This window comes from Chiloscyllium punctatum, chromosome 4 (genome assembly GCF_047496795.1).
Source record: "Chiloscyllium punctatum isolate Juve2018m chromosome 4, sChiPun1.3, whole genome shotgun sequence".
NCBI lineage: Eukaryota > Metazoa > Chordata > Chondrichthyes > Orectolobiformes > Hemiscylliidae > Chiloscyllium > Chiloscyllium punctatum.
In genome coordinates, this window is record NC_092742.1 from 88,414,627 (window position 1) to 88,439,172 (window position 24,546).

At 38.5% G+C, this 24,546-nt stretch overlaps 1 protein-coding gene across 1 annotated transcript in view; it reads left to right on the forward strand.

The window, feature by feature from the left end:
- The window catches only part of bub1bb (BUB1 mitotic checkpoint serine/threonine kinase Bb), a 77,123-nt gene extending 52,988 nt beyond the window's left edge, over positions 1–24,135 (forward strand). The window contains exons 17-24 of the mRNA XM_072569249.1: positions 1,292–1,467; positions 5,235–5,366; positions 8,049–8,149; positions 10,913–11,074; positions 12,651–12,793; positions 16,552–16,723; positions 22,831–22,937; positions 23,874–24,135. Of these exons, the coding sequence (XP_072425350.1) occupies positions 1,292–1,467; positions 5,235–5,366; positions 8,049–8,149; positions 10,913–11,074; positions 12,651–12,793; positions 16,552–16,723; positions 22,831–22,937; positions 23,874–24,048 (1,168 nt within the window). The 3' untranslated portion in view covers positions 24,049–24,135. The remainder of the gene's footprint in view (positions 1–1,291; positions 1,468–5,234; positions 5,367–8,048; positions 8,150–10,912; positions 11,075–12,650; positions 12,794–16,551; positions 16,724–22,830; positions 22,938–23,873) is intronic.
- The last annotated feature ends 411 nt before the right edge of the window (positions 24,136–24,546 follow it).

Genomic DNA, 24,546 nt, shown 5'->3' on the forward strand with positions numbered 1-24,546 from the left:
AAACAGTAGCACAGGAACAGACCCTTTGACCCACTAGGACTGTGCCAACACATGACACCTCTCAGAACTTTAAAAAAAAGTCTTTTGCCTCTAAGCGTTCAGTATCTCTCTCTTCTCTGCCTATTCAGATATCTGCATCTTAAGTGTTGCTGTTGCAACCACGTCATTCACCACCACCTCTGGCAACGCAACCCAGACACTTACCACCTGCTGTTTAAAAAATACTTGTTACCATTAAACTTACCTTTTTATTTTAAAAAATCCTTAAACCTACGGCTCCTAGAATTAACTTTTTTCTATCCTGGGAAACAAACTTCAACTGTCCATTCTATTGATGCCTTTCATAATTTTGTAAACCCATGTCAGGTTGCCCCTCATCCTTTGAAATTCAAGTGAAAACAAACCAAGTTTGCCCAATCTCTCCTAATAGATACTATCCTCCAAAAAGGTCACATCCTGTTCCTGTACCCCTTCCAAAGCTTCCTCATCACTCTGGCAGTATGGTGACCAGATCTTCCAAAATATGCTACCTTGCATTTGTCTGGATTAAATTCATCTGCTATTTCTCCACCCAAGCCTCTAATCTACCTGTATCCTGTTATATTGTTTGGTTATTCTCACTTTCTGCAGCTCCCCCCAATCTTTGTGTTGGCCACAAACTTCATTAAATATGCTACAAACAAGTGGTTTCTGCACTGATCCATGCGGGACACCACTAGTTACAGATCTCCAGTTAGAAAAGCACCCCTGCACCACTATTACCATCTGTGACTAAATCCGTTTTGTATCCATCTTACCAGCTCACTCTGGAACTTGTGTGACTTCATCTTTTGTATTAGCCTGCCATGAGGGCCTTTTGTGATCTTTAGCAATGTCTTTAACATCCAGTGCCCTGCCTTCGTTAACCATCTTTGTCACTTTCTCAAAAAAACTCAATCAAGTTTGTGAGATGCAGCTTTCCCTGGATAAAGCCATTTTGGCTGTTGCTAATAAGTCCAAATTTTTCCAGATATGAGTAAATCTTTTCCCTAAGAATCTTCTCCAATAATTTCCTTACCACTGCCAAAAGACAGTGAGACAGGGGATCAGTATGGATTGGAATCAATTTAATCCTGTGTTTGTGAATTTTCATGAATGTTCTGTAATTAATCCCGCTATGGTAATGTTCCTTCACGTGTTTGATATGATTCTTATTTGAAACTTGACAGTTGAAATTTACATGTGCTGGGTGATTTTAGTCTTCTCTGTTGTAAACGATGGGACAATATTTGAGTATTAGTTTGTCCCACAGTCCAATTCAGGAAGCAAGTGAAGATGGTCTGTCCTCTGCTGCTACCACCTCCTCTTCTGCGGTTTCCTCTTCTTCCGTGGGAGGACTTGGAACTATGAGTGACTTGAATGTCTTGGAGAAACTTGAACTGGGCCACTTGAACTCTTGTGAGACCAACAGTATGAACTCCACCTCAGGTATGACTTGCTGTCTGTATTTAGTCTCTCATAGTTAGGTATAACATAACCAAGTCAGCAAGACAACTGTTCAGTTACAATTCTTGACAGTGTGACTAAACTAGATTGACTTTTTGTGTTAATAGCTAAGGGTGTATTCTGATTTGGAGGATAGCTGGTGATGATTAGTGTTGAATCCAAGCAGGTACTACAAATATGATCTGATTATTTAAAGAGACATAGTATGAGGTGCTACAATTAACTATATAATTATAGTTTTGGAAATTTTCCGTATTATTTTTTGTATTGGATGTTGAGTGACTATTTCTAAGACTTCCAAATATTTGTTTACAAAACAAAATAAATGATGTAATGAAAAGCATTTTGCCCAGGAATGGATCACGTATTGAATTTTTTTTCTTGATGTCTGATTAGAAGGTAAGATTTATTATTCTTTGCTTTATTTTGTGGAGGTTAAGCACCTCAAGCTCGTTGATCTTTTAGCTCTGGCCAAGGCTGAGTGTTTACATTGTCTACGACAATTGTGCTTTGAGAACCTATCACTGATTTTAAATTGATTTCAGTCAAGTCATTCAACTCAATAGGAATATGTTTTATAGCTATATTTATAATTAAAATGCAAGTCTGCTTTTAGAAAATCAGTGTCATTTATTGAAATCCTTTATTTCTCCCATTGTATTGCTTTGCAAACTTCATTATTCTATGTAGTTTGTAATTCACATCTATAAACCAATGAGATATTTTTAGAAATGAACAGGGGTCCACAGTGCTTGTTGATTCAATTTGATGTTAGTGCTCTCCCAAAGTGGGTCTTGCTGAACAAGGCAGGTTGGGACCAGTATGTCCCTGGCCGCCAAATAGAGGTCAGACATAACACTTTTCCATTATTTCAGTTTTAATCTTACTAAAATCCCATGGATCCTGAAATATTTTGAGGCTCCTTTCTCAACAGAGTCCTGTGAGCATTGACTGCAACCCACTTACCCACCCTTGCAATATAAATTCAACCTGGCAGATGATTCTGTAGTCTGTAGCTATGTTCTTCGGCTTTCTTCAGCTGCCAGCTTGGAATCTTTTTGGAGGGCTCTGTGCCAAATGAGGCAACTGCAGGAGATATGGTTGACCTGTAGTTCTAATTGCTGCATATTTAAAGCAATGTTTATTTTAATTGTATTTAATAATCAAAGCTGAGACAGACATTTGTGGGCTTGGCCAAAGTTTTGTTAGTAGTATTCTTTCCACTGAAGTCAGATCATTTTGTTATGGTATGGGGTAAATTCTCCTGCCTAACTCCTCAGTTTCTTGGTCTACCTTGGACTTCTCCACAATATGGGGTGTTGTGGAAAAGCCCCGAAACATCGATTTTCCTGTTCCTCTGATGCTGCCTTACTTGCTGTGCTTTTCCAGCACCACTGTAATCTAGACTTTGATTTCCAGCATCTGCAGTACCCACTTCTGTCTAGTGTAGGATCTCCCCTTCTCCCAACTACGAACTCTCACAGGATGAAATTCTGGCCGGAAGCTCATCTTATGCACCAATATGTACTCATCTGCTAATCCTGATGCTCTTCTCACTTCCTGAACTTTCTGTTCCTCCACAAGAGTTTTTACCATCTCTTTTTAAACTCCTCCAGCAAAATAATCTATTAGAGCCTCAAAAGTCATATCTATTTTCAAAGTGTGCACCCATCGATCAAAATGACTGTTTAATTCTTTCGAACTCAACTCAACATAAGTCTGACCTGGTTCCTCCTCTGTTTCTGAACCGCAGTCTATATGTTTCTGGTACTAATTCATAAGCATTTGTCATAGCGTGTTTAACCTCTTCATAATCTCTTGATACTTCATCTGACAGCGCAGCAAATACCTCCCCTAGCTCTGCCTGTCAGTTTAGTCTGAATTAGCATTACCTATAAATCTTTGGACCATTCCATCTGCCTAGTCAATTTTGCAAATAAAATAATGAAAGCTTCAACATCTTTCTCACCAAAATGTGGCAGAGTTTTGATATATATATCTATCCTGTTACTTTAGTGCTGACTAAGTTACAACTTCTCGAGTTTAAATTCTTTGTCTCCCCCTTTCTTCTCTCTTCTCAGCTAAGAACCTTCTCTCTTTTTTTTCCCTCCCTCTCCCTCCCTCCCTCTCTATCTTCGTACTCCATTTTCCTCAATTGCAATTTGTTTTACTACCTGTACTGCACTTGTCTGTTTCTCTGACACACCTGGGTTTGAGTAACTCCCTTACAAAGTTTAGCTTTACTTTTGTCCTTAAACCCAAATCTAACTTACTTACTAATTCTAAAAGTATGGCCTTTTTCATTCCTTCTAAACTTTCTTGGCAAATTTGAGAATCTTCCTCCAATTCCAGAACATCTTTAGCAATTTTAAGAGCCATTTCTCTCATTTCTAATTTAATCAACCACAGGTCACCAAAACTAAACAATTTGCTTCATCTATGTTTTATTTAAAGATCTAGGACACTAACCTGCAAGTGTTTTAAATCTGAGAATTTTCGTACCCTGAATCTATTCAGATCTGTGTAAACCAGTTCAAATCCCAGACTGGAGTTCTCAAACTGTTATGACACAGAGTAAACTCTCCTGCTTAATTTAAAACCCTCAACACAGAGAAACTTTATCCCATGCAGTAATCTGTGAAAATTCGAGAGGCCAAGGACTATTTAAAGTAAAAGTTAACAACTTTATTTCTTACCGTATAACAGAGAATAATTAACCAACATCCATTTATAACTCCTTCCTCTTAACCTATCTTTTACTTTCCCTTCTATAATACTAATCTGATAAAACCCCTGATTAAGATTTACAAAACAAAACTACCTACTTCAAAAACAGGCAGCTTTCAGTTTTCTCTGTATTCCTGTCTTCCTTTTTCTTGGGGATTCTGTTTCACAGGTCACTGATCAATAAAGGTACCTTTTTAAGAGAGCTATTTTTCTGGGCAGTGTGCTGATGTCATTGGTTTGGCAGTTCTCTTCCTAATTGTTTCTTTTTTTTTTCCCCTAGTCTTACACTCCCAAAACATCAGATTGTGTCATTGGCTTTTAAGATTTTAAATAAACTCAATTCAAGTTTAGTATTTTTGGGCTATAGTTTAAACAGGCCAAATTCAAATTTGTTTTTTTTTTGTCTCCTAGCAATTCAGCCAGTGCTATCTGTTCTGAACCAAATGTTACATTTTGTCTTATTGAGAACACTTGGGTGCTGTCACTGCTAGCTTTTAACTCTCTCTTAAAGGTACAGTACACCCATATCTTCAGAACAATTTGGCACATAATGTATTCCAGAAGCAGTTAATTTCTCTGATTTTGATTTAAGTATCAAATGAATAAAGCTCAAATTTGTCTTATCTGGCAGATGAGATCAACTTGCAGTTGTATCTAGTGATCTTAAACTCAAGAATGTTGTGTTGCTTTAATACTCATCTAGTACTTTCTAGGCTTTAAGCTTGAACCATTGTTTTGATGGTATAAGTTCCTCTTCATTACAATAACTAGAGCCTCCAGTCTTCACTAGGACATGGCTGCCTATATTGTTTTGACACTGGTACAGTTGCATTTTCTGTTTGAGTTTTAAATGTTAGTCTCCAAGTTGATGTAATTTATCTATCCTATTGTCTCCCAAATTAATATTTAAATATTCATTAAACATTACAGTGTACCCTTGGCTCTGAATTGTTGCACTATTATACAGATCCAAATATGCTTGTGTTCCTTGTTCCTGAAAGATCCATTTTAATAAATTCCAGATAATCCATGGGATCTAGAAATCAGGAAACAATTGCTTTCGTCCCTACTCGTGCCGTTGAGTTCATTCCCAGAATTCCATGTTGAGAATGGCCCAGTACCTACATTTGAAGATGGACTTGAGCTAACTCTCGGTAAGAAACCGTATATGTTGCTGCGTTCAAATCACCAGATGGTACTTTGATACAAGTGGCTTGGAAAAGAAGCATAAATTTAATGAGTTCAAATTTGTAATGGGGCCTGTCTGACCCAAAGTGGTTTAACAGCTGATGTTGGGTAAGTGTTGACTTTAGTCAAACAATTTTATGTTGGATGTCTGCAGAGAAAATTGGGAATTCCATGCACTGAATCTTCAATACTGTATTCACGTCATTATAAATAGCTAGTTGTGTTTATATTTTATTGGCTTTTAATTACAGATTTCGTCTTAGTCTGATTTGTAATGGGTAACCACTTGTTACTTGGAGTAGATGTTCTCATTTGTGCTACTGAAATTTTTAAAAATTCTTCATTTCAGGATGAATAAATGAATGTGAGCTGATTTTTTTCCAGGTACCACTCTAAGGAAACTTTTAACTGATATAACCTTGGACTAAACTGTTAACTTTGCTCTCCAGAACTGTAGTCATGACAATGAAGGTTTTTGTACTCATTTGCAATTAAAGGCGTGACACATCAGCTAGTGAGGATCCATGGAAGTGTAAATCTGAAAAACTAAGTAGAGTAGGTTAATAAATATGAGAAAGTGGGGACTGCAGTTGCTGGAGATCAGAGCTTTCAAAAAAAAAGGAAGAAGGGCTTATGCCCGAAATGTCGATTCTCCTGCTTCTTTTGCTGCCTGACCTGCTGTGCTTGTCCAGCAACACATTTTTAGGTTAATAAATATCCAAGTTGTTGTCATGCTACATGGGAGCTTTGTTAGAGTACATCAAAGAAACTGCAATGTCCTTGTCAGTGAATATCAGTGTGTAAGTTCCCAGCAGTTCAGCACAAGACTTGAATTGTTGGACTTACTGCAAGTGGTAGGTTTTCTTGTGTCCCCCAGCCTGGAGCTTACATGGTATTGAAAACTACCAGGTCATCTTAAAAGGATTTCAATGTTTTGGTCTGCACACAACTATGATGGAAACCTTTGCAGCCAGCAACAGTAGCTTGTGCAATTTTGTTTACAGAGATCTGGGCAAGGATTTTCTTTGAAATAAACAACAGTTTGTCTTGTATTTAACATTTTTTAATGGATTGAAGCATGAATGTAATCAAGCAAAATCTGTCACCTTAAGGTCCCCCATCTAAATATTAAAATGTACCCTGCCCCAAACCTTTGGAGTGTCTTAATGGGCAGATGGGGGCAATGCAGAGTGAGTTCCCACCCAACCTCCCTATGTCTGGTCCTGCTCCCTCACACACACTGGGAAGGGGTTAGACCGGCTAAGAAGATAGCAATGCACCTCTTCTAATGCTTCATTTGCCCTGGTCTGTGCTGTTTGTATAAATGCAAGTCATAACCTCCCTGATGATCCCCTCAGGTTAGTTCTTCTGTCCACAGGCTGCATCTCATTTCTCTTTTCTCCTGCTTCCACTGAACACTATCGCCACCAACTCCAGTAAACCCATCAGTAGCAAATGCAGAAAAAAAGTGGCCCCTAGTATCCTTGCCAATTTTTCCAGTGTTATTTAACTGCATTTGAACAGCAGCTCAGTCGGCCACATTGGACTCCTTGGTAAGGTACATTGAGGTCTGTATGCTACTGGCTGGACTAGCCTAGTTCAAAGCATTTTACTCTTTAAAATGCTTTGTGTACTTATTGGTAAATTCTTAAGTATTTTAATTCTTATTACTTCTGCATTGACAGGGTTACAAACCAGATTCCTTGTACTAGTTCATTTCATGGTAGTACTTCATACAACTTGAAAGCGTTGCCCTTTTAATCGGGGAAATCCGAATGTATCTTGGTTCCAGCCTCTTGGTGTAAATAATGCAGTTATTGATTTGTATGAAAATGGAACAAAGTTGTACAATCTTCAAGCTCTAAAATTTGCTGTTTAAATTATTTTTGGCTGAAGCTCGTTTTTTAAGTATTGGTCATCTATCTAACGATTCTTTTAGGTTTTTAAGGAGAATTTTGTAGGTCACATTTAATATAATTGTCCCATTTTGAATGTGTTTCCTTTTTTTTTGCTGTAATTTGTCAAGTGATATTTAAATTCTGTCAAATGATAGTATTGAAATATTGAGGAATAAGAGCAAAGGCTAACCCAAATCTTGAATGCTGCGGCAACATATCTCGTTTTTAATGGACTTCTTGGCCAGCTGCCAAAGTGTTTTTTTAATAAAGGTATTTGATGTAGTAATCCTAAATCAATGTACCTCAGTAACTATCTGTTTCATTTTTCCTGTTTGTTGTAATTCAAATGATGACACTCGCCTGAACCAAAAGCTAGTGGGTTCGAGTACCACTCGAGAAGGTAGTGCTGGAGTGTCAGTCTCTGTTAAATGTTGCACTGTCTGAAGCATCTGTTTTTAGATAACTTGTTAAAACTCAGGCTTCATCTGCCAGTATGTTGACATAACTGATTACTTTCATTGTTTTGGAGAAGAGCAGTAGTCTTCCCTGGGGCCCTGGCTAATCTTGATCCATCAACCAACACCTCAAAACAAGTTCTCTGATCATGTACATCTGTGTTGTTTGTTCAAACTTGTATGTGAATTAGTAGCCATGTTGCCAATATTAAGTATACTTCATTAGTAATTTAAAAAATGGCTCTTGAGATTGTAAATGGTACTATAGCCAGGTAAATACATTTTATTTCTACAGGTTTACAAACGTTTAATATCAAACTAGCAGCAGTACATGAGCAGTATCGTGTATTCTATGGAACCAATCCAAGATTGAGCTTGTCCAGAGCTATTATTAAGGTAGGTATCTTGTCAATATATTAAAAAACAATAGCCTTTCTTTCCAGCAGTGTCAGGTGTTTTGTAGGTTTGGGTAACAAAAATACTTGGTACAAACTGTTGCTGTTTAGATTTGTTGTTGATCAGCACTAAAGTGTGGCCATTTTGGAAGCTCTTTTACTGGAGAGGATCTGAATGGATATTAGAGATGAATGAATGTGACCCATCTTTTTCAGTCTATACACAATTTAATACATCAATATTGATATTTTGGAAATTCTTTAAAGACCTATTTTGGTAAAATGAAAACCTGCAACTGGTCCAGCAGTCTGTTTTTATTTGCTGTGTAAGTATGGATCATAGAGTCATTTTAGACTTGCACAGTGTTTGAAATGGGAGCATTATCCCTTTTACTATAATTGGTTTGATGGAAGTGTATGTAAGCATCTTGGGGCTAAGCCCTCTCTTTAACAGCTGCATCTGAGGATGTTGTCTAGTTAACCTAAAATTTGTATTTGTACAAAACAAAACAATTCTGTGGTGCATTACCAACCAGTCTTAGGATGTGGGTACCCTACAATTTACCTGTAGATCTCTGTTGAAGGTAAAAAATGAGTCACAACAGGACATGCATTGGAATTTTATCACATCTCTAGTTGCTGGGGAAAAAAATGTTCATTCAAATATGTAATAAATGTCTGAAATATTTCAATGCTTTTCTGATATTTGGCTGTCAATTGAAAACCGGGTCCTGCTGCACCCCTATTTAGCCTGTTTGCACTTGGCTATGCACAACAGAAAATCAGAGGTGTGGAATACTTTCCACTTGCCTGGATACATGCAACTTGAACAATGCTTAGCTCAATACAGTTCAGGAAAAAGCTCAAGTTGTTCCCCATCTCACTTTAAATATGCATTCACTCCAGCGCACACTGGCTACAGTACATGATTTACAAATTGCATTCAACCAACTTGCAAAGCTGCTTGGATACACCTGTGACCACAACCACCTAGAAGGATGAGGTTAGCTTGCATGTGGCGATGCTGAGCAAATCTCTCCATGACACACAGCATCCTGGTTGAAAATATTGATGTTCCTTTGCTGACACAGAAAATTTTGGAACTCCCTTTCTGACAGTGCTGTGGGAATACCTACACCATAAACACTGCGGATTCAACAAGATACCACATCACACTCCAATGAAATTGCATACTGATAGTAAATGCTTCCTTTGCTAGTGACATAAACACTACATGAATGAGCCAAACTAATTGCCAGAAGGGTGAGATATTTGATATCCTATAAATGGCTGGCTTTGGAATAACACCCCAATGTAGGAAATAAATTAAAATTCCATTGAGTAGGTTTTTTAAATGTACTCCGAGGAATAAACTCTGATTGCCTCTGACTTTCAAGGTCTTGTTCCTTGAATCCTGCTTTAGTGTATGTACGTGTGACCTTTCCTGATGTTTGAAGAATGGTTATGGATTTTGTTGTCCTTCTCCTGACTTTACTGAGGGTCAGCTTGAGCTGACTTCACAGGAGCAAGACTGTCTCTGGCAACTTTGGGAAATCTGTGGCATTTTCACAAAACTGAAATTGGTGGAGAAACCATGCAGGTCTGGTGGCACCTGTGGAGTGAAAGCAAAATTAATGTTTTGGGGATCAGTTAAACTTTAGAATTGATATTTGAGCAGTTTGCAGAGGCTGTCTTGGGGTTGCCAAAACTGAACAGCAATAAAGATAATAGTGGACTATAGTTTCCATGAATGTTTTCAAAGGTTTTGAAAATGCAAATGTACAATAATCCTTTCCTTTAGCAGACAATGTTTTGTAGATCAATAGATTTATGACTGTGAAAACACCTGACTAGTGATGGTAATGTAGGAGATAGAGCTCTTCAACTGGAAGAGGCTTCTAAAGTATAGACCATGAGGCCTAGAATTTTAACAATGAACTTGGTGGATTTCCGCTAACTTGAGCTTGGCCAGGTTATGTGGGATTTTTGTGGATGAGAGGAGAGAAAAAGAGGAGGAAGGTATTTAGAATGAAGAAGGTATTAGTATTGAATATCTAGCTTGAGTCCACACATCCTGATTCAATTCAAAAACAACATTCCCCTTTGCAACTTGAATTTATATAGGCCTTTTAACGCAGAAGGTGCTCCAAGAGGTTTCAGAGATATTGGATATGTTTGGGCCTCTAATTGATGGGCAGAAATCAAATTGCTACTACTGTTCCAATATTCCCCCACCAGACCTTTTTCTAATCAACCCGTTATTGCACCCTCTGGAGTAAGTGGGGCTTGAACCTGGGTATCAGGCACCACAAATGCCCTCATGATTGTACTCCTGTGTCACATAAGGACTTAATGTGCTGGTGACCAAAAGCTTGGTTGATTTTAGGTTGGTTATAAGAATTATCTTGGGGGATTTGAGCTTGGGCTTTAAGCATCTGAACATAAGCTATCGACTGGTGAAGTGAAAGAAGTCATGCATGCATAAACAGTGATTTAGAGGAGTGCAGAGATCTCTGTTATCTGGTAGGAACTGGTTGGGTATGAGATTATGGAAGGATTTGAATACCCAGATAGGGTTTTGAAATCAGCATTGCTGATCAGAGTCTATAAGTGGGCAGGTAATAGGTGAGTGGGACATTGTGTACATTAGGGTATGGACAAAGTTTTGGATGATTGCTAGAATTTTACAAGTCGCTTTTATTTGAAGTACTTATAATATTAGGCAGACATCTTCACTGACCTCTTATCATTTTCCCTCAAACAGGTGCATTCACATACAGTGCCTTGGGACTTCTACATCAATCAGCAACTTAAGATGCGGCTCGGTTCCAAGTTTAATAATTACTTCAGTCAGAATCACAGCTGCTACTTGTTTGAGAATGGATGTGTGACAGTGGATCGGGGCAAGAACTGTGAAACTCTACAGGTGAGATAATCACTGAGAAATATAAAACCTGTTGCGTTGGGGTAGTGATGAATAACTTGCTCTAGCTCATACTGGCTGTTCTTTCTTTAGCTATTTTCCCATCTCGCTTGCCATCATTACTTTTAGAGAAATTAGAGGATATGATAACTGATTCATAGATATCTCTCCATAGTGGAGAAAGCCAATGGACTGTGTTCCTTTTGAACAATGTTGTTCAATGCAGATTTACAAAGATGACACCTGGACTTCAGTTGTGAGGAGAGTTTGGACAAATTAGTCCTTTTATTCTTTAGAATTTATAAGGTTGAAGGAGGGTTCTGATCAAAGCATTCAGGGTATTAAGGAAAAGACAGTAGACAAAGATATAAACTATTTCCACCGTTTGAAGATTCTAGCCCTGGGGCATAGTTTAAGAATTAAGGTTACTCAAGAGAGTTCTTGGAAAGCACTTTTATACTCTGTAATAGAGGTTTGGAACTCTCTCTCTCTCTCTTCCTTAAGCAGCGGTCGATCTGAATTCAGTCGTTAAGTTTAAAGCTGACATAGACAAATTTTTATTAAGCAGAGGTCTCCAGGGATAAAGGCCCAAAGCAGGCTTATGAAGTAGGCCATAGATCAGCCATGATCACATTGAATGGCAGAGCAGGCTCCAGGGGCTGCATGGCCTAATCCTGTTTATCTGTTCATAAAAAGTAATTATCTGACAACTGTGGTCAATGACTTAATCAGTACAACATCGGGGATGAATTCATTCATTGAGATGGTTGAGGAAGACCTGTCTAACTTTCACTGTCCTAGTGAAGCTGCTATTATTGTAGCTTAATCGAGGTGGGACAGGAAAAGATAACTCTGACTGTCCAGTCCCAATCTGGTAACTCTCACTTCGAAATGTTTCGTGTAATAAATCAGAACAGTCCAAGCTTTGGTTTCCATTTTCGTGAGTACCCTGCGTGAAAGCAGACCCATTGTCTGCTAATGCTTCATCTTGAAATTGATTTCCATGGTGGTTTCCCTTCCAGTCTCGGGCAAGGTGAGGAGGCAAATCTCAAGCCCATCTCCGTCAGAATGGAAATTGAACCTGTGGGTCTAGGCATTATCCTTAAGCACATATCCATCTCACCAGTTGTGTCCTTGACGTGACTAGCATATTTATTAATTTATTGTCTGAAGGTTGGCTATTTAGGTAAGGAACCAGCGGGCAGCCAGAACATCAGAGCCATATGCTGACTTAACCTTTTTATATATTTTAAGTGGCAAAGAGAGAATGAAGACTTAATAGAAAATTCCAGTGATCCCTGATTGTTTATTTATAGGACACAATAGAGTGCAATTTGTTTTAGTACAATGATTGCATGTTAGAGGTGACATTATAGTTTGTTACTGGTTAGCATTTTGGAATGTCACTTTAGTGAATAGTAAGATTGCTAGTATTTCTTGATTCTTTCTTTTTGTACAAATTATTCTGGGGATTTTTTTGAGTCCTTAACTCATGATGATAAAGCCTAATCCATACCAGTCAAGGCTAAATTGTCTTTGCATTCCAGTAGCTGTTCACCTTTTGTTTTTCTTTTTATAGGGTCTGTCTCAGATGTGGGAAACTGTGCCAGAAGCACTGGTGGTGTTTCTGACACTTGACTTACTGGCTTTAGTGGAACTGATGCACACAGCTGAAATTGTTCATGGGGGCATAGCACCAGAAACACTCGTCATGGATGACAGGTTAGTTTAAAATGATTTACAAAGCTTTCAGCAGTAAATTGCCTTTCTTGCATGACCTTGGGATAATTTGAGCAATAGGTTGGAGCTAGTGTTCAATTTTTGGGAGTTTAGAGTTGGAACTTTGCCTCAGTCTGTGCAAAGCTTATACCTGCCTAATGCTGAAATATTCCTGATGAAGCGCTTTTGCCCGAAACGTCGATTTCGAAGCTACTTGGATGCTGCCTGAACTGCTGTGCTCTTCCAGCACCACCAATCCAGAATCTGGTTTCCAGCATCTGCAGTCATTGTTTTTACCACCTTAATGCTGAAATACGCCTAGTAAGAGTCAGCATAGATTGAGACTTCGAACGATGAAGGAAACCACCACCATTGTCTACTCTATAATGGAAGAAAGGAATGAGACTTTGGTAATAGCAAAGAGTAAGCTGCCATTGTTGATTGAAGGACTGAATACCACAGAGAATTGCTTTTGAATTTTAAGTATAGTTGTTGTGCAATATATCTCCAGAGGATTATAATGGAGTGGTCAATTCAGTACTGTTGAGATACATTTGCAATTTCCAGTGTCAATACAATAATGCTTCGGTCATCCATGGCATGTTCACAACTTTAGCCATTATATTTGACCTTGTTGCTGTGTCCCATTAACTTAATATTGAGCATTGCTGGAATAAACCCATTTTGTAAATGTGTTTTGTCTTGCACTCATTAAGGAAATTTGTAAGAATTTCAATAGAAAACAATATGCTGTATGAGAGGAAATTGGTTGGCAAAAGAACTTCTTTTAATGTTCATTTGAGATCTGGGCATTGCTTGAGTGGGCCAGCATTTTTTCTTTTGCCTGTCCCTAGTTGCCCTTGAAAATGGTGACCTGATTTCTTGAAACACTACAACTGTTATAGGTAGACCCCAAATACCACGCAAGAGAGTGTGTTTCAGCAATAAGGAGCTGTGACATTTTCCCAAGTCAAAATAACATGCAACTTGAAAGTGAACTTGCGGGGGGTGGTTTTCTTCTAAGTTTTCTTTCTTCAAGTGGAACCAGTCAGAGGTTTGGAAGGTGATGTCTGAGTAACTTTGGTTAATTTCTGCAGTTCATTTTAAAGATGGTACACTGCTACAGAGTATCAGTGATGGTGGAGGGATGGATATGGTCCCAATCAACCAGGTGCTGGAAAAGCAGAGCAGGTCAGGCAGCATCCGAGAAGTAAGAGTTGACGTCTTCGGGCATAAGCCCTTCATTCCAAATTTAAAGCTCGCAAGTTGATTCTGATTTGCCTAGAAAACTGAACTAGAGAATTACAGTTACTTGTCTTCTTGAGCTGAAGCAGATGTAATGTATCAGCTTCATTACATTACATTAATGAACAACCTCTATTATCTGAACGAGATGGGTGGGGTATTTTGTTCAGATAACTGATTGTAAACAAAAGAAGCCATACTGAATATAATTACATGAAAAAGCATGCTTACAGAGTTTTTATTTTATTCAATTGATAAAATATGTACAAACACTCAATGTTGCTTAAAGATTCATGATAAATAAAATCACTTTTTGGCTAGAGTTTGACTGCAGTCTGAAACTTTTTGCTGACATTTTCCTGTTTTATCCCGGTCCTTGACAGCAGCCAGCATCTTTTTGTTCAGTGCTGTCCCTCCGTCCAGACTAACCAAGTGTTACCTGTCCCTTCTCAGTGACCACCGAAAGATGCAAAATAAAGGAGAGCACGAGAGAGGGGGGATGATTTTTTTCACTGACTTCAGTTTCTGTCCTGTCTAATCAATGTTTGTTTAGGGGCATAATGTTTTCTTCTTGTTTCTCACCCCTCTTTCCCCACGCTTTCCCCCCCTCCCCCCCCCCCCCCCCCCCCCGTCAAGTTTTCCTCCTGTTTATTAGCAAATCATTACGATTTGCTCTTCTCTCATCAAATAAAAGTTATGTTACATTTTCTTGTCATCTGAAAGATTGAACTACTTCTTGTTTGGGGAAAGAAAAGAGTTGTCATGGGATAATGGGAAGAAAAAGCAACAGAAGAAAAGTGTGAGCATGTTTTTTGACTTACCGCTCTGGAGACTGAGCTGAGGAAAATAATTGTTGGGTTTGCAAAACGGTGCGAGTCATGTTGAGAGGGAATCTCACTGCTAGAGCACACAGCTCAGGCTTGCACATATGATGTTCTTGTGTGTTCACAGTCACAAACTTTTGTCCTCGGGGAGAATAAGTATTGGAAAGCCTTTTTATAAAATGTGTAGACTTAACTCTAATGTCACATCTTCAGTATATATTTGAAGCTAATTATTTATTAAAGTATACTTGCATCTATAATTCCTGTTCAAATTTACAAAATGATGCATTAAATGGATGAGGAATAGAATTTTCCTACTTCAATTGCAATGCATGTACAGGGACCTTGAGATCTTGTTCAAGTAATCTAAAATTTGGATAATTGATGATCGGATAACTGAGGTTGTTCTGTATATATATTCTTTTGGTCTGTCTGTATGCAAAATACAAGGTTCTGTGTATTAATATGTAGCTTCTGGTATCTGCAAATATGTCATCCTGCAACTTGACCAGTCATCTTAAATTGGTTGTCAGCAATGCACAAACTGAATAATGAAAGTAAACCAGCAACCAGCAAATCCCCTGTCGGATTCCTCAACTAGGATATTGTAGAAAGGGGTTTCACTTGTCGGCTCTATTTCAAAGGTGAATTTGAGTGCAGCTTGAAGCTTATTAAGAAGTGGATGGAAACTTTACATATGTAGCTGCAGATCCAAATATAGCAAGTAAATCATCTACATATTGAAAATTAGCATGGGTTAAAAGTTTAGACATCATTGCGTCTAACCACTTTTTTTCTTTTAAATGAGCCCACCAAAGATATTTGCAAGATCAACCATCTATGTGGGCATATAGGGTGTTAAAATTAAACACGACTGCATAGGTTGCTGGGTTCATAATTTCAGTGAATGTTGATTCTCATATGATGTCAGGTCTGGATTGCTGCATCGCACTCTCCTTGAGTGGTACACTGGGGGATAGGCTAGCAATGTCAAATAAACACATAGACATTGTATTTCTTTTGATGTAGTAATTTGCTGAGCTGTTTGCCCGGTTCCTGTTGAGCAGAGCCAGTTGTAGAAAAGATTGAGTGCAGTACTTTTGTGTCTTGGGTATCCTATTCGAATGTGGATTAAACTAATTTTGCCTGTGCTACTCAGCCTCTGAAGCTGGCCAGGGTTATGATTACCTTTTGGACATTTTAGTTTGAGAAGGCCAAGCCAGATGAAACAAACTTGTGCACTCCAAATCTTTACTGTGCTGTTGTGCAAATTACTTGCACTGCACCCCTGATTAACTGAGTGCTGAGTTTGTACTGCTAAACTGATTGTATTAGTGGTGTTTGTCTAAATATAATGGCCTACGTTTCCATCCGCCTCTTAATTAGTACATTGGGTTATTGACATACTGCCCTTGGAAAAAGAGGAAGGTGACAATGTAGAAAAGCAACCCATAATCATCTACTGGTATTTAGAGTACAAACTGGAGTACCCCATTCTGTAAGGTTGACTAACCAACTGTTAATTTTTTTTGGTAAAAGTAAGCTGTTAATGAATTCTAACTATATATCATTGTTGTATCTAATTATGACAATGAGTGGAAAGGGAAAGAAAAAATTGCACAAAGCTTTGCACTATATACAACCTTTTGAGATTTGTCCATTTAACCTGGCTCGTCTGTCTTCATTCCTTAGGTTTTATGAAGGCTCTGCATGCCCCAGTGGTGACGGTTTAGTAAAGCTCACGGATTTCGCCCACAGCTTGGACCTGAAGCTGCAGTCCGGTGTCGTCACGTTTATGAAGTTTCCTACAATGCAATCGCTATCAAATAAAGAGCTCCTGTTTGGGTGCACTAATGCCTACCAGGTAAACTGCTATTAGGGCACTAATTGAGATTGATCTAATACACGATGTATTACCACTTTCTCTGCTATTTAATAAACACTATCTGACTTGTGCTGGCTAGTGCACAATGATCATCTTGCTCAGCAGGGTTGATCTGGTGCAGGTTTACTCTGCTTTGGAGTTAAGACGTGAGCTTTTTATTTTTTCACCAATGTTTTTCTTTCCTTTTCCACTCCTCAACTTCTAATGTGGTGGCACAGTGGTTAGCACTGTTGCCTCAGTGCCAGAGACCCAGGTTCAATTCCCACCTCAGGCAACTGTCTGTGTGGAGTTTGCACATTTTTCCCAGTGTCTGTGTGGGTTTCCTCCCACAGTCCAAAAATGTGTAGGTTAGGTGAATTGGCCATGCTAAATTGCCCATAGTGTTAAGTGAAGGGGTAAATGTATAGGATTGGGTCTGGGTGGGTTGCTCTCCGGAGGGTCGGTGTGGACTTGTTGGGCCGAAGGGCCCATTTCCACACTGTATATAAGTAATCTAATCTATAACATAGTGATATACAGCTACAATTCATTAACAGCTTACTTTACCTAGCAAGCCACAAAGACCAATCAAGTTAAGTCAACTTTGATAAAATAGGGTACCCCACTTTGTACTCCAAATACCAGTAAATGGTGATTATGGACTGCTTTTCTACACTTTCACCTTCCTCTTTTTGCAAGGTTAATGTGTTGTTCCCGACTAGTGAAATGCTACTTGTTAAATTAAACCAGGGCATTTTTCATCTGCATGACTAATTATCAAACTCCATTTGCGTGGTAATAATTAAGTGACTGTCACTTGAAAAAGAGTAAATATTGAGCATTGCATTGCTGTTTGTATGATTTTTGTTGTGTGCATTTTGTTTGCTTCATTTCATACATTGCAAGGACTGCAACTTATGCCACCGACACCTTCCCGAGGGTCAGTCATGGTGGATGATAAACACAGGCCTTATGTATTTGCATTCTGTAAATACATGAATGTTTTACAAACTAAATTTTCCATGTATGGGCAATCCCTGATAGAAGGGGAGTGGCAGTGTAGTAGTTATATTACTGGTTATTTAATCCAGAGGCCTACACTAAGTTCTGGAGACCAGAATTAAAATCTCACCATGACATCTGGAGAGACTTGAATTTGGTTTAATGTGGAATTGTAGGATAATCCCATTAATAATCATAAACAGTGGAAGACACCTAAATTATTTAAAATGGAAAAAAAATAAATACAGTAACTATCACTAAAGAACAATCGCTGGGGAAACTAGATGGGTCTAAAGACTAGGTCTCCTAGACATGATACGATGCATCCTAGATATTGAAAGAAGTAGTTGCAGAGATAATGGATGCACTGGTTGTAATCTTCTAAAAATCCTTTAATTCAGGACAAGTCCAAGAGCATTGATAATTTTCCAATGTAACACTTTTTATTTGAAAGGGAGAACATAAAAGCAAGTAAAAATAGGCCATTTAGTGCCTAACTTTAATTGGGAAATAGATAATATGATCACAGTCAGCATGGCTTCATGAAAGGAAATTGTGCTTGATAAATTTATTAAAATTCTTTGAATGGTAACATAGTATAGATAAGGGGGAATTAGTAGATCTAATATATTTAGATTTTCTAAAGGCATTTGGTAAGGTACCACATTTTGGGCTACTTGATAAAATGAGAACCCGTGGTGTCAGAAGTAGAGGATTGTGTAACTAATAGAAGATCGAGTTAGGATAAGGGGAAGGGGCATTTTCAGGATGGTGACCCACAACTAATGGAGTGCCACAGGGATTAGTTATTTACATAGTTATTTACATTAAGGACATGGATGAGAAAAGTGAATGTACTAAAGCTGTGTTTCCAATTGACACAGCTGGGAAGACAAGTGGATATAGACAAGGTTAAGTGAGTGGGCAAAATTCTGGCTGATGGGAATATATTGTGGGGAAAATGTTATGATGCTCTTTGGCAGAAAAAAATAGAGATGAATGTTAAATAGAGAAATCCTGTAGAAAGTACAATGCAGGGGTATTTATGCATGCATTAAACTTGTAAACTAGTTTTTATTTTAATCAGGTAATTGCAAAAGGGATATGGAATATCGCCCTTTTTATTGAGTATAAAAATGAGAAAGCTTTGCTTAAACTATACAAGGCAGATTTGGGTTCCTTATCTAAGAAAAAATATACTCTCATTAGAGGCACTTCCAAAACTTTTCACTGGATTAAAATGGGATATGAAGGAACTTTGCAGGAGAGGTTGAGTAGATTGGGTCTGTACTGATTTGAAGTTTAGAAGAATAAGAGGTGATGGTATTGAAATACACACAATTCTTAGGGGACTTGATAGGGTAGAAGCAGAAAGATTGTTTCCTCCTCGTGTGATATTGTGAGACCAGGGTGAGGAAGATTTTTAATTCGTAAGGGACTCGAAGGTTCTGAGGAAAAGGCATGAAAGTGGAATTGAGGATTATCCGATCAGCCACGATCTCATTGAATGACAAGTAGACTTGATGGGTTGAATGGCCTATGTCTACAAGATCTTATGATCTTAAACTGCAGGATTGCCCTGAAAACCCATCTGGCTCACTCATGTCCTTCAAGGAGAAAACCTGCCAAACATACCCAGTTTGGCTTGTGATTCCAAATCTACTAATATGGTTGATTTTTGGTATCCTCTGAAATGTCCTAGTAAGAAACTTCACAGACTCAAACCATCTCTAGCGACAAGTGACATTTCACCAGCCTACATAGCCTAAATTAGGCCTGGTGTGATCTGATAGAAACTGGCTTAGTCATTGCATTTTTCATAAGTGAAACTGTTGAAGCGTAACAATGTCATTATGTATATCTTTGTGTATTGTTCAATCTGGCTGAGGTTAACTAACCAGCGGTGCTGTACAGCATTAAAAATGTCATGTTCGCCAAGCTGGGAGGTCGATTTGCAGATCGATTTTTGTCTCGGTGACATATTCAATGCTTTGGCACCTCCTCTAAAGCACTGCTGTACTGTCTTCTGGAATTTATTTGGTTCCGTTTCTGCTGCTTCCGGTTGTCTGTTCCGGTTGTTCGTTGTAGTGACTGGTCTATTGAGTCTAGGTCAATGTGCTTGTTGATGGGTCCATGGCTGACTGCCATGCTTCTACAAATTCTCTGGCTAACTTTTGTTTAGCTTGTCCTATGATTGTTGTGTTCTCCCAGTCAAATATGTGGACCTTGTCATCTGTATGTCTGGCTAGTAGGGACATAGGTCATGGCATTTAGTGGCTAGTTGTGTTCATGAATGCAGATTGCTAGTTGGTTGTCTGTATGCCCTGTGTAATGATTTGTGCAGTATACCGGCCACTACAACGAACAACTGGAAGCAGCAGAAATTGAACCAAATAAATTCCAGACGAGACAGTACAGCAATGTCAGAGTGCTCCAAAACACTGAAGGTGTCACCTGGACAGGACGAAATGTCTGCAAATTAACTTCCCAGCTCTGCGAACGTACCCACAACCACGACAACCCACATCTGAGCTACATATCTTTACACAAATCTTGAGCATTAAAAATGTATCTGTTATCTAACAATATGTTAATATGCATTTTTAGAGATATAAATGACCACTTGCCCAAGAGACCATCTTGGGAGTGAGCTCTGAGTCTTTACAGCCTTTGTAGCCAAAATGTGTGGAACTCTCATTGACTTTTGCATGTTTTATTGACCATTTTAATTTTTCACCCCTCACCTTTAAAGTGTGACCCCTCATTATTGAAACCTTCGCCCTGGGAAAAAGCTTATCTCTATCTACCCTGTCTATACCCTTCTTGATTTTGTAAACCTCAATCAGGTTTCCTCCCCAAACTCCCTTTTTTCTAATGAAAACAATCCTAACCTACACAACTTCTCTTCATAGGTAGCACCTTCCATACCAGGCAACATCCTCGTAAACCTTCCCTGCACCCTCCCCAAAGCGTCCACATCCTTTTGGTAATGTGGCAACCAGAACTATATACAGTACTCTAAATGTGGCCAAACCCCAATGTCTTGTACAATTTTAATATGACCAGACAGCTGTTATGCTCAATACCCCATCTAATGAAGGCAAGCATACCATATGCCTTCTTGACCACTCTATCCACCTGTGCAGCAACCTTCAGGGTACAATGGACCTGCACTCCCAGATCTGTCTGCTCATCAACTTTTCCCAAGGCTCTTCCATTTACTGTGTATAATTCGCTCTACAATTAGACTTCCCAACATTCATCACCTCATATTTGCATGGATTGAATTCCACCTGCCACTTCTCCACCCAACTCTCCAGTCTATCTATACTCTCCTGTATTCTTTGACAGTCCCCTATGCTTTCTGCTACTCCTCCAATCTTTGTGTCATCTGCAAACTTGCTGATCATACCAACAGTGCCCTCTTCCAGATAATTTATGTATATTACAAACAACAGTGGCCTCAGCACTGATCCCTGTGGAACACCACTGGTCACCTTTCTCCATTTCGAGAAACTCCCTTCAACTACTACTGTTTCCTGTTGCTCAGCCAGTTCTTTATCCACCTAGCTAAACACCCTGCACACCATGGGGTTTTCCACAAGGTTTCCCTGGTAAACTAATCAAATATCTTATTAAAGTCCATGTATATAACATCTACAGCTCTTCCTTCATTTATCAACTTAGTCACTTCCTCAAAGAACTCTGTTGGTAAGGCACAATCTCCCCTGCCATGTTGCCTATCACTGATAAGCCCATTCTTTTCCAAATATATAGAGATTTTATCTCTCAGTATATTTTTCAGCAACTTTCCCACCACTGACAACAGGCTCACTGGTCTGCAGTTACCCGGAATATCCCTACCACCCTTCTTGTACAGGGGACAACATAAGCAACCCTCCAGTCCTCCAGCACCTCACCTGTGTTTTGGATACAGTGACCCTCCTTTTGGACTGATTCATAGCTACCTATCATTTACTTCTCCCACCACCTTATCTTTAGCATATTCCATCCTTTTCAGAGCTATAATCAGTTAAACTTGGTTTAAAGTTTAGTTGTACCATCATTAAATTTTAATAGTTACTTGCTATATCAAAATGGATCCAGACTAAAGAATGAATAGGTGAGATGATAACTTCTCTGCCAAATACCCAGATCGAGAGTCCAGATGTAACTAATTGTCTTCAGACGGAGCGATCCAAATCTGTCCAATGTCTCTTTTATAGTTAATACACTCTAATTCTGGCAGCATCCTGGTAAATCTTGCGCCCTCTTGTAGCACAATGTTAAGAGTTCCCTCCCCTGGACCTAGAGGCCTGGGTTCAAGTCCCACCTCCTTCAGAGGTGTAACAATATCTCTGAACAGATTGATTAGAAAAATAGATTAGTTAAAAAAAATAAAGTAAGAGCTCTTTTTTAAAAGAAAAGCAAGTGGTCTTTTGCTGGAGGTCCAGGTTCAAGACCCACCTGAAAAGTAGTGATTGAATAATTAGCTAATTCTGTTCACAGGTGAAGAATCAGTCTCTTGGATAAGTTGCTCTGTGTAGTTTAATGTAAAAGTATTAAATTAGTGGTGAGATTAAGATAATTTTAACATTGACATCAGTCTCAGTGTCCAGACTCAGAAGAGATGGAATAATTGTACTGAAAGCTCTGTGATGCAAACTTTTGTGTTATCTACAATAACATATAAATAAAAGTTTTAACTGGAGTTGCAAATTGTCAGACAATAGTCAGACTTCAGGTGAAGACAAAGATGTTGCCTACTATTAGCGACAGTGTAGTTTAAGAGCAGCCTTGGTTCACGACCAAACACAGTGATTCAAACCTCACGACATTATCAACAACATGGTGTCAGCTCCAACCACCTGAGAACATCAACAACCCGAGATTGAAAATGTATCTGCAAAAAAACTAGTTAGATAAAGCTGAATATCTTTATAGTAACCAGAAAAGTGTGTTTACTGATGCCTTAACTTTGCAGCTCAAAATAAATGCCTCAACTTGTAGATGTAGAAACTAGGCAGCTACTTACAAACTGTCATTGTTAATAGCCAACTGTCTGGTCTATGCTCTAACTTCAATCCTCTCATTTGCTATTGCAGGTTGATCTCCTTGGGATTGCAAACACTGTGCATTTTCTGTTGTTTGGAGGTGAGATAGATGTCAGCAAACAGGGTTCACTGTGGACTCTCGGACCTACATCCTCCAGGTATTTCAATTTTTTTGTACTGTACACTGTTTCTAAATGGAATGGAAAATCAAATGAGTTTAGTTTGTGTTGCTGGCAAGTTGAGCCTATTATTAATGACCTATAAATTGAGCACTTCTGGTTTAAAATGGGCTGGATATTTTGCTGCAAGCACTTTGTGGTCCATCTTTAGTTTTCTTTTGGTATGCTCTCATACCACCCTACACTCCAGGAATTCCTAATGCTACTTCTAACGTTTGGATCAATTGGCCAAAGAGCTGATCTGATGCCTGCCAATGCAATTGCTCACAAGCTAAGTGTATAAAAAGCTTGGTGACTACTTAAGCAGAAACACCAACCCTTCCCTTTAATACCTATATAGCAAAATGGAAATCAGGAATTTCAAGCACTGGGAATTTAAATCTTTTTTTACCCCTTCCACCACATCAATATGTGACATTCCTCATTGGTGTCTTAAATTGTTTTAGCTCATGTTTGTTTTGCAGTCAATCCACTTTATTTGACAAATGGATGTAATTTTTAGCAGAGCTAGTACCCTGTTCCTAGAAATGCTTTAATGCAAAATGGTTTCAACTGAGTATTGCTTTCACCTCGTGAGGCAGAAGGTTAAAGGTTAAAACCTTAATCTGTGCTGACACTGCAATGTAAAATAGAGCAGTACTACCTTTGTCTATAATTGCCACCTTTCTGATGAGATGCTAACCTGAATCCTGTGTGTTCCCTTAGGTGAATTTAATAAAAGTATTTCAAAAGAGTAGGGCAGTTCCCTCTTGCTATCCTAATATCTCGACCATTACCACTGAAACAGCTTGGCTAGTGATTAATTCAGTGGATCCCACCTTGCTCTCGTTCAAATACTTAACTGGCTTCAAAGCAGTTTAGAATGTGAAACTTGTGAAAGGTGATGTATTCATTGGAGTCTTCATATTTTTACAGAATGGAGTTGCTGTATCTGGAGTTATGGAACAATTTCTTTGAAAAGATTCTGAATACAGGAGGTGCATCCTCTGTCTCTACACTGAGTGATCTGCGACAGACAGTGACAGAAGTCATTGAACCAGATTATGAAATTCTGTATAATGATGCTTTCACACTAATGCCCCATGATTAGTGAATGTAAGATTTTTTTAAAATGCTACTGTTTCAGGATCCTATTTTTTTTCTTGTTTTGAATAAAGATGTCCACATATGCTTTTAATTTTATTGTTGCAGTGATTACACCCAAGTGACCTACTTTTTATATTAAATAAGTGTTTATGTTTCATCTAACCGTTTGCAAACTCTGGATTAAATCTCAGGACCTTTCAGGTCTGTGAAGTCCAGCTGCTTACTGCCAGAAATTTACTAAGTTAATAAATCATACAATATTTTCCCCATTTCCTTAACCTTGGTAAATACATTGATCTGGTTTGTAACAATTCACTAACTTTCTATGTTTTTTGATATCCTCACAAAATAATGGGTTAGATATTGCTATAAATACCAGACCATGATATTGATGCACCCTCTCTTCCTAATGAATGTACAAAGCAGCTAATAAATTCAAGGGAATTTTTCAAAAATGCATTGCAAGTTCTGGAGATTCGCACTTTTCAATTTATTCTCTCAG